The sequence below is a fragment of the Crocodylus porosus genome, unplaced genomic scaffold (genome assembly GCF_001723895.1).
Source record: "Crocodylus porosus isolate Cpor-Errol unplaced genomic scaffold, CroPor_comp1, whole genome shotgun sequence".
Classification (NCBI taxonomy): domain Eukaryota; kingdom Metazoa; phylum Chordata; order Crocodylia; family Crocodylidae; genus Crocodylus; species Crocodylus porosus.
Window position 1 is genome coordinate 32,109,387 of NW_017728950.1, and position 11,226 is coordinate 32,120,612.

The 11,226-nt window shown below is 41.8% G+C and overlaps 1 protein-coding gene across 3 annotated transcripts in view; it reads right to left on the reverse strand.

Moving 5' to 3' along the window:
* Positions 1–1,237: 1,237 nt before the first annotated feature.
* Positions 1,238–11,226, reverse strand: part of HSDL2 (hydroxysteroid dehydrogenase like 2) — a 41,803-nt gene continuing 31,814 nt past the window's right edge. For all 3 annotated transcript variants that reach the window (XM_019555049.1, XM_019555050.1, XM_019555051.1), the window contains 5 exons: positions 7,676–7,870; positions 7,044–7,115; positions 4,208–4,405; positions 3,787–3,915; positions 1,238–2,786 (listed from right to left, as the gene is read on the reverse strand). In XM_019555049.1, the coding sequence (XP_019410594.1) occupies positions 2,674–2,786; positions 3,787–3,915; positions 4,208–4,405; positions 7,044–7,115; positions 7,676–7,870 (707 nt within the window). In that variant the 3' untranslated portion in view covers positions 1,238–2,673. The remainder of the gene's footprint in view (positions 2,787–3,786; positions 3,916–4,207; positions 4,406–7,043; positions 7,116–7,675; positions 7,871–11,226) is intronic.

The window sequence follows — 11,226 nt, forward strand, 5'->3', positions numbered from 1 at the left end:
TTTACAGCAGGAAGAGCAGAAATGGCTCGAGAAAGGGAGATGGATTATTATTTAGATCAGATGTTTCAAACATAGGGTCTGTGGGCTATCACCAGAAGTTACAGGGTGTGGCCTGCTGCAGAATTCAGGGCCCTTTGGCCATGACCACTGGTGGTGAGCTAGGCTCACTGCTGCAGCTGCTCTCAAACTCACCCCATTGTGGCAGACCCCCATTCTCAGACCCGTCACCTTATCTGGACTCATTGCCAGATCTGCTGCTATGGTGACCACAGTGGCTGTCCCCAGGCCTTGGGCCAGATCTGCCTTGCAAGAAGCCCCGTGTCCCAGGGCCTCAGATGAGCTTGGCACCACTGATTTAGATCAAAGGGAATTCTGGGCATTTGACTACAAAGTCCCACCAATCTGGATGGCACTGTATCCAGCAGGCATCCCACAACGGGTAGCAAAATATTCACACAAGAACATGAGCCTGCAGGCAGGGTGGAGGGAACTTGGATGCCCACCTAAAGTGCATGCTGCTAGCAATGTAGTTTGCAGCACTGTGATGACACAGTGTGAATAGAGGCCACTGCAACAGCATGCTTGGCTGCGTGGTATCAACACATCTTATGCTGATGCTTCTTTTTAACGTGTGCCTGCAAATTTTGGTTTCCCCTTTTCAGATTTATAGGTTATCTTCACCTGTGTAAGACAGCAAACAAGAAGGATACATGCATTTCCAACATGATCACTGTTTCAGAGGAGAACACATAGTGTTCTATAGATGCCAATGCCATAAACACTAGGCAGTTCTTAGCTACTAGCTATTTTGTCCAAGAGTTAAGTTAGCTAATATGCAAGTAAGGTAGGCAAAAAGCAGGTAAACTATTAGTACAAAGCTTATTTATTAACTAGAGGCCCAGCTAGGATAGCAGAGAAACAAAAGGTTTGTCTTCTTGTTAGATACTAGGGTTTAGGAAGACATAGAACTAACCAGTTAGCTGTCCTTGAGAAATCCTGGAGTCAGGCAGGGCTGTTAAAGGAATCATGCTGATGCTCAAGTAATAAAAAAAATATAAGTACCCTTGCTCTCACTTTCTGCAGGGTTGTACAACTGGATTTAGAAACATGCTTCATACATGTATGTGATCATTGGAAAAATAGTTTCTGTGAACATGAGGGTTCATTCAGGATATGTTACACAAAGAATATAAAACACAGTGCTCTTTATTGATGACAGCTGCAATAACAACACGAATTTCACTGGAACATCAGAATTTTAATATTTTTATAGTAGTAAGTTATTTAAAGACAAGTCTATTTGTTATTTGAAACTAGTTAGAACTGTTTTACATCATTCAATCAAAGTGCTTTACAAAAGGAGGTCAGCATCATTATTCCCATTTCACAGATGGGGAAACTGAGGCACATAGTAGTATTGTGACACACCCAAAGCCATCTCAGAGGCTAGTGGCAACACTTAGAATAAAAACTGGGTATCCTGGGTCTTAGGCCACTGCCTTCCTGTCCATTGCTACAAACAAGCTTGCATACAGGTACAAATATTAGCTTATTATAACTCATTTAATATGTGTTGGCCAAGCAAGAGTTTTCACTGGCAAAATTAGATAAATGTAACATATTCCCTTCAAAAGCATTGCTATTTGACTAAATGATTTATACCAGGGGCATTAGACATCCAGCCTGTAGGGGGAAGAGGCAGGGATTCTGGCAGTGGGGTGAGCCGCAGCAATCCCCATGGCTCCCTGAACTGAGACAGTAGCAAGGAGTAACATCACCATTGCTTGCCCCGCCACTGAAATCATGGGTACAGTGGGGACTTGTTTTGGCAGGTGTGAGGCATGTGATTGCAATGCTAACCCCTGTGCCTGCATGAGCTAACACTGTGACTCAGATAGCTATAGAGTTGAATGCCACTGCCACTTGTCCCATCCCTGGAGGTGGATCTGGATTTTGCCCATAAGGCCAAGTGGAAGAGCTTGACACCCCCAGCAACAATGGTTTATACTTTGGATTTTGCTTAGTACAATTTTACCAAGAGCTTCTATGTCAAATTTAAGAATTCATTAGTAGAAATCAAGTTTCACAGTTAAAGGCCTGGGACAGAATATTTCTTTAAAACATTAAAAACACCCAACTGACCAAGTCATCCATTCAGATCTTTATAGTGGGTGTACAGAAAAAAGGATAATTTAAAGCTGCCAAGCTAATCATGTGGCCTTGTAAGCCTGCAAAAGCAAACTCATTTCAATCCTCTGTCTCTCCAGCCCAAGGAGAACAGAGAGAGCAACTTATGACCTTTCAGTGCAATTTCCATTCTTTATTGCTTGAATATGATCAACTGGCTTTGAAGAAAATCTCTAAGGCCCCTTCGTTAGAAGTCTACCGATCAAGATATGGAAGAGAAGCTTAAGTTTAAGAGAGACAAGAGAGAGGAACTGCAACCTCCAGACTGGCTGCAGGACTGCATTGACTAGGGGAATTTTGAAAACACATGATAGATCTGTTGCCCTAATTAGATCATCAAGTTATCCTCCCTCAAATAATTCCATGTTTCATAAGGCCAAATCCACATTTTTCATATTATAGCAGAAAAAAGCAAAAATTACATATTTGAAAAGTGTTACCATTTTTATTTTAAAGGCCAATGTTCTATACAATAAGGCTTTCCCCTCACAGTTTGGAGCCAAGCTGGGACACCAATTTTTCCAATCTTAGTGCTAATGACATGTTTCCTTTAATCTTCAGTTTTCCTGACATAAAAGCCATGGTTGGCTTTAACTTGCCTACAAAGAAGGGAATAAAAATATCAGCATGAAAAACACATGCAAATCCCTCTCCACAAAAACACCCCCCCTTCTCCCTACACATACTCTATATATACACTGTGAACAATAACAACCTTTACAAAAACTGAAGTTTACCAAAGCTGTTGAGAGCCCCCTTTAATGTATCTAGGTGATTTTTAGTCACGGCAAGAAGGTCAAATTATGCTGCTCTTTGATTAAATGTTTTCCACTCTCTGGGGCCAATTTAGTAACAGATTCAGTATGTGTGTGAAATTAATAAAACCTGATTCTGCAAAGCACTTAAACAATATTTGTTTTTGGGGGGGCTTTCCTTCATCCACCCATTTCTGTAGTGATTTTTTTGTGGAATTTATAACTATGACTGATTTATCTAAATAATGGACAACATTGCAAGTGATTAATTTACACTTCTCTTCTGTTTTGAAGATATGCTAGGGTCAAACTAACGTTTACATTTTTTTTCTCTTCCAAACAAGCTCAACATTGTCCCCACAGAAATACACATGCTTGCAAGTCTGCATCCAGCCCATGATTCCAAAAAACCTTAACAGAACCAAGTTTTCAGTCAACGAAACTAACTTATAGGCAAGTGCTGAAACACTTGATGTAAGTGCATTTGAACAAACAACCATTTGTATATTTTCTGGATGTAATATATTCTGCAAGCCTTAAATGTACATAATTCAGAGAGATTATTTAAACAAGAAAGGCACAAACAAAGATCAATCGGTCAGTTGGTCCTTTCTGAAACATCTAAAGCGTTGGGAAGGAAAAGGAAGACTTGTAAGTAGATGTTAAAAAAGTGGTAGTTCCACCCTTTATATACTCTCAGTTCAGTAGTATAAAGGTCAGGAAAGATTTGGGGAATAATACTGTACTTAGCCACCAAAACCCTAAGACCTCTAGTCATGTATCTACAATGAAAGGAACCTCTAATGATCAGTGAATCACAGAAATAATTCTAGCTACTACCCACCTGTGAACATTCTCACAAAGTCATTGCTGGACATGCTCATAATTACATCAGCTTTCACAGGAGGCTCTCCAGACCCTGTGTTCCCACCTTTGTTTTTAAGATCAATGTACCAAGTTCCTCCCTCTTCACCTACACAGAAGGCAACGGAAACAAGTTACAGCACATTAGGTAAGAGTCACACTGTCTGCAAGATGAGCATTCATGTCAGTGTGGAAAAAGATAGTTTTCATAAACTGCTAAGTTTTTTTTAAACATTTTTGAGTTGCATAAACTATGAGGTTGCACATCCTCCATCACATGGAAGATGTCAAGCATAAATCATCATTTTTCACTGTACCTTCGAATAAGCCATGAAAACACTGAATGAATTTTACTGTAAGCTTATGCATATAGGGATTCAACAAAAGAACCTCCTCCTTACCGGATAACTCAAAAAGAAAGACACCTTGGGTGGATTTTACAACATCTTCATTAATTATTCCCTCAATAATTTTAAATGTTTCTGCAACAGACCCCAAAGGCTTAGTTGTACTTGTTTCTAAGCTAATCTGGCTCCCCTCCGGTCCTGTATGCTTGGCTCCATCTGCTTTCTTCTCCTCTCTGAATCCTGAGGAAGCACCTAAAAATGTACAAAGTGCTAAGTATGCTTTATTATATTTTATCTCTAGAAATCTGCTTAGATAAGTATATATACTGTATTTTAAAACACCAGCAATGTTCTAGATCATGGGCACTCAACCTCTGGTCTATGAGTAAGATCCAGACCACAGAGCCATGTCACTCAGCCCATGGGGCTCCCCACAAGTCCAGAAATTTGGTGGTGGGGAAGGGCGGCAGTGTTAATTGCAACTCCCCTGCTACTAAATTTCTAGACCTCTGAGGAGCCCCAAGGGCCAGGTAACATAGTACTTAAGATCAGGCGGACGCATGCCAGATCTGGGTGTGTAATGACAGGTTGGGACATGGCTGGATTCAGTGTGCAGGACTGGGCCGGTGTGCAGCTGGATCTGGAGCACGGGGTTTATACCCGTGGCCCAACCCCACCTGCTGACTCTGCATGGGATGCATGCTGCAGACTGACCCCATGCCTTTCATCCAGCCCCTGGGGCCAGAAGGCTGGGCACCACTGCTCCAGATGTTAAGAGTGGCAGCCGATCAAGTCTAGGCTTACTGTATTTCCAGTTCCAAAAAAAGAGGACACCTGTTGCACGTGTGGGGGAGGGTAGTATACGATTGTGAGGGGCAGTGATGACAATGCCCTGGTCCTGCCCATTCCATTGCCCCTCACACCCAAGCCACAGCCCTCCCAGCCCTGCTGCTGCCCCTCACTCCTAACATACAATGCTCTGCCCCACACTCCGGACCCACGGTTGGCTCCCTGCCCCTCACCTCCAAGCCGTAGCCCCCTGCTTCCTCTGTTTCCTGGCTGCCCACCCCTGCAATCTTTTTCCCCCACAGTGGGCTGCTGCCTACAACCCAGCTGCCTCCATAAGTTGCAGTCCCATACCCCATGGTGATCAGATGCTGCTGCAAGAGAAATAGGTAGAAAGATGCAGATGTTAGGACCCTGGGGGTACCTTCTCTGCTGTGGAAAATAAACTAAACTGAACTTGGTAGGTGCTAGGACCCTGCAAACATCTCTTCTGCCTTCCCTACCCTGCTGCTGCTCAGGGGCCCAGGCACCTCCCTCTCTCCCCGCTACCCCCACTCCCTCTAGACAGCTGAGTTGCCAAAATCCTGGACATCTGATCAAATTTAAAAAAAAACCCACCCTGGAGAGAGATCGGAGGATCCAAAAAGAGGACATGTCAGGGAAAACCCTGAGGTATGGTAACCCTAATCAAATTGATTTCCTCAAATCCACAGACTTTGCTAACTTAGATTGAGGTGAGGAAAAAGTACACTGTTGGTCAGAGTATAATACTCAGAAGAAAGCTAAGTAACAGTGACAGTGATTCTTTGGTCCGTCATGTTCCTTTCATATTCACCTCCCAGTTCCTTCAGTATGCATACACACATTCACAAAAGAGAAAGCTGGAGATTTAACTGAATTTGTTACTGACCTCTGGTCTTTTCACAAGTGATTCTAACCCCTTTCATACAATTTCACATCAATTATTTGAAAGTGTGCAACATGTTTCTACTGAGTTAATTATTTAGAAGATATCAGTTGATCCACTATCCTAACACACTGATTGTCAACTTTGATTAGAAGATGTGTATAAGTTTTAACCTTAGGTTGTGTAGTTTGTCAAAAAAACATTTAAAAGATTGGTTCTGAAATTGTGAGAAAAATGACCAAAATAGCTCAGAATATCCTAGCAAGTGATTAGTTCTCACATGCTGTTAATAATAAAATATTTGTGTACAGTCTCTCAGAGACTTGATTCTGCTAGAGGACAGACATCAGTTTTATTCTAAGCTCAGCCAGAGGTAACCTTCTAAATCAATACTCCACTTTGCAGTTAAGAGCTGAAGGCACATGAAGGTGAACTGTAAACAAGTCCTTGCTTAATGAGAAGTTTGTGAGCCACACAATTATCACAGAGGAAGAGGACATAGTCTCTCAGGCTTCTTGTTCAGTATGTTTTCCTAAACCAAATAGTGTTTTGGAGTGCAAAAGTAGTTACTGATATGTCTCATCCTTTCTTCTTCCTGTATGATACCTGCCCACATTGTCATGGCTGAAAAACCATTTAATTTGGGCACTTTTATCTTCCATTAACTAGAATGGCAGTTTTCCAAGAGAAGGGATATACACTAACATTCTCCCAAATGGGGTTTGAAGTTCAGAAGAAGGAAACTTACACCTACATTAATTTGGACATTGAAGGATGCTAAACTTTTTAATATAAAAAGGGAACAATTAACCAACAGGGACTGCATATGACTTCTGAAAAGTACATTTTTTGTATTGAAATCTTTTTCTAGGAACACTTGGTGATGACCATAATACCCTCAAAAAATTGTAAGGTAGGCCCTTTTAACTTTTCCTTTTTAAATGACTTTACTGTTTTTGTACCACATTGTTTTGAAGGTCCTGTGCAAGGAAAAATTCTTTTCCTTACCCTAATAAGGGGAAGCCTCTGCCAGTGCCTTCAAAAATAACACATACCAACTGAGAAACAAGCTTTTACTGAGTAGTTTACATCAAGACCAAATTCTTGAAGAGAGATGCAATAACCTAAATTTTTCAATTTCATCCTTGGAAATTATGTTCAGTTGAGTGAATTCAACACATTTAATACATTTCTTACCCTGGGCTTCCATTTTCATAGCCTGAGTATCAAGATCTTCATCTAAAAAATAATCTGGTATCACTGGGTGACCTGAAATTCCAAAATAAATTCAAAATGAGTTAGCAAGGGTGAAGGGCAAAAAAATCAGATCTTTATCGTAGTTAAATAGAATCTAGGAAAAATATAATTTTAGGGATACAGAAGTCAGTAAAGCAAAGTAAAGCCATATATCTGGTATATTCTTTTCAGAAAGATTTGGTTAGTCTTGCACCACTTTAGAAAGGACAAAAACCAGAACTGGAGTATTATAAAGTTGAGGGGGAAACTCCCACATTAAAAATATGAAAAATGGCAGAAAACAAGTCATCACAGGCTGATAAAAATGACACAGCTTAAGTGATACAAAAATCATTTTTCTTTGGTTAACTTATGTTTAATTTGGCTGAAGTTTTATGGGTAGAGGTCTGGCAGGACTGGAGTCACTGTTTCCAAGAAGGCAAATTCAAGGGAAGACAGCCAGGCAATGGGCCCAACAAACTTAACATCCCTGGTCATAGCAGAAGACTAGGCAATAATCATCATTATAGATTAACTACCTATATCCCAGACCCCCCATATTGAGTTTATTTCGTTTCTTAAAATCTGTTTACCTGGTGCAACTGCATATACATCAAAATTCTTGATTCCTTCTTTTTTTAATAGAGTCTCATCAATAACGAAGTTTCCCGTGAAACTTTTTGGTTTTGTTAAAATACAATATGCAGCATCTGCAACGATATCAGTTTTTCTGCACTGCTTCTCCACTCCAGGTCCTCCCAGCATATCCATTGCAGCCGTATGTATGGCTAGAATGTTTAAGGGTGGGGAAATACAAAGGTCAATAACAAGGGTTTAACATTCCTTTCCCTTTTCTGTCAATAAGTGATTGAAATAAGCATGCAAAAAAAATGCACTGAGAAAGACTAACAAAACCAACAACTCACTTTGGAGTGAGGTCATAGGTTAATAACAAGGGAACTGGAAGGGGACACCAAGCAGAGGACACTGGCCAGCATCCACTATTCCCTGAATGAATCAGGGGAGCCTGTAGATGCAGCCAATTCTGCCCAGAGACATGAACGGAGGAATGACGGGAAGACAGCCCCACACTTGCCTGGTTTTCCCCTGGCTGGAGCCTCTTTCCTAGTTTTACAGATGGCCAGTTTGGCCAGAACGAGAGGTCCTGGGGCTTCATGGGGCTGCAGACAGGAAGTGCATAACAAAAAAAGGTGTGAGCAGAAGTGCAGCCAAAACCTCAGCATGAAGTTCTGGAGGAGTCAGATGAGGGACTGCAACCTGGAGCACTTGAGGTAGGTGTGCACCAGGGTCTCCCTCCATTGGCAAGAGGGGCAAGTGTCAGGGTGTCCGTAAAGCATACCAGATGCTTGCTCATGGCAATGGCTCTATGGAGGAACCACCACCTATGATTCCAGGTGGCTCATGGGACCAAGGTGGAAAACAGACTTCTTCACTGGAGATCCTTGCCCCTGCCCTCACCTAGGGTGTCCCAAGGGGTGGAACACAAGGACAGGATGGATTGTGCAGAACATGTACATGTAGAGCTAGCAGTGGTGGGCTGTTCAGAAGTGGGCCAGCTTGATATACTCCAGCCTGCTGAGATCCCTCAGCCTGATGTGCAGCCTGCCAAGGTAGCAGCCCCACAACCAACTCTGGAGGGCTGAGGCATACCAGGGAGAGGAGTACTCCCAGAGACAACAGGATACTGTGTTTGCAACTATCTTGACAACAGGCCAGTAAAAAAACTGGTTAAAATTCATGTCAGGTCTGTGCATTGCTCCAAGCCTGGTGAAGGACAACCAGGCTCAGCAGGGCTATTGATTGGTCAGATCTAGAGATATACAGAGTGTTTAGGCTGCTCTGAGGCAGACTGTATGGACTGCTGAATTAACACCCAGTGGAACGGGTTAGGGTGTAGGGGTTGGTGGAGCCCTCGCTACAGAGGCAGACATCAAGAGCAAAATACATCAAAACCCACACATCCCAGACTTTTATTTTTCTTACTTAACAACAAGTCATGGCAGGCGAGATTGTGGACATGCGGAAGAGTCCATCAAGATGCTGTGGTGGGCTTCGGCCAACTGGCCGAAGTGATAAGACTGTCTCAGAGTAGAAAACAGAATGATAAAAAGGAGAAAAACTGCTCAGACAAGGTGATGAGCACTAGAGACTGACTAAAATACAGAGCAATAGAGATAAGCATCTGTCTCAAACAGGGGGCTGGACTTTGAATGACAGCCCTCCTTAGGACAGAGATTAAGAACTTTATATGAGTATGAGGGTGGCTAAGCATTGGAACAGGTTACTTAGAGAAGTTGTGGAATCTCTATCCCTGAAAATTTTCAAAAGCAAGTTAGAAAGACACTTGGCTGGGATGGTGAATATTTCAAAAAGTCACCTTACTTCCGTTTGAACTTTAACTTGGAAAAACCTATTTCCCTATGCACATCTTCCCTCTTGTGGCAAGAAAGCCTATAGAGCTGATTAGTACCCCCAATTTTTATTTAGTGGAGAACTTCTTCATAAATACACATGGAGATGAATGGCAAATTATAATTTCCTGGTTCTTTTCTCCTTCTCAAAAGATCAGCAAATGATTTGCCCTTTTCCACTCTTGAGACCTAACTATTTTCTGTAAGCTCTTAACAATAATGGCTAATGGCTCAGAGATCTTTTCCCACTAGTTTTGCAAGTATCAAGTTATGAGCCTGTGCTTCATCTTCCTTTCACTTGTAAAGTCGTTATAAATCTTTTCCTATATCTCCTCCTAGTTGTAATATATTTTGTGCCTTAGCCTTTCTGATTTTGTCCCTACATGTTTGTGCTTTTCTTCCATGCTCATCCTTAATGATGGTTCCTTGCTTCCCTTTTTCTGATTTTGTGTCTTTAAAGTGCTCCTGATGCAACCATATTGATTTCTTATTTATTGTTTTTGTTTGAGAGAATGTTGATTTTCTCCACAGGTAGTAAGAAGTCAGATTAAATTGAAGTCAAGAGTTAAAAAAAATAATCTGCTTCCATTTTAGTGGAGTGGTAAGCTATGTGGAATGAGGTTAATCAAACATAGTCACATGAATGTGGATTTATTAAGCAATTTCCAGTGTTTTAGATGCCACAAAACTAAATGATTCTTTTACGTTAGGGCACAAACATATTAAATTCATTATCTTTGTATTTTGAGTATAGGCATTTTGAAACAGCTTTATTCAAGAGATTTTTAACCTGCTTGTCTCTCTCTCATATTCCAAGGTGCAACAATGGTTTTCAGAAGCAGACAAAAATTTAACAATATTCAGAAAGCTGCGCCTTATATTTCTGCTGCCTTTAAAGTAAATTAGGGAAGATGAGCTCATTACTATAAGGTCATTATTTTAGAGAAAAAGTTTAATTATCTTTTGAAAAATATTGTCCTGAAACCCACAGAAAGCACTTCACAAATAATACAAGTTAATATTGTTGTTCTGGCATCATTTGTAAATGGAATCCCAAGGTCCTGAGAGATTCTATATGGGACAAATTAGCTGCATTTTTAATAGTGACACCCTTCTGGTGCCCAAAAAGTAATCTAAATTACTTATCGTACCACGTAAAATGTTTTAACAACGTCACAGTGACATTCCAATGCATCATTAAAAAAGTAAAACATAACCAAAGCAAACGTGTATGTAAAATTGCCTTCTCTGAAGCTGACGTGCTCTAGCTCCTAGGCAAGGTCAGGAAGGCCTCTGACCAACTTTTGTTTTTCCAGGAAATTGATAAAATAAATGGGCCTTCCCCTGAAGGCAGACAGCTCCAAGGTCCAATATAGCACCTATCAAGGTAGGCAGGTCTCAGGAGATTCAGAAGGCTTTAGAACAGGTGTGGGCAAAATCCGTCCCATGGGTTGGATTCAGCCTGTGGCAGGTCTTCGTCCGCAGCAGGTCCCTTGGTCCCCTGGCCCAGGCACAGTCCAGCTGTGGCGCATGCTGCCACCCTGTGGGCATGCAGTGGGGCTGAGGCAGCTCCGCAGCTGGACTGCCTTTCTAGGAAGCCTGGGTGGCAGATGGCTCCTTCCATGGTACTGGCAGGGACCTCCGTGCGCAACCCTGACCCCATGCACCCCACACCTGCTCCAGACTCACCTACCAAGGATCAGCAGCAGCAA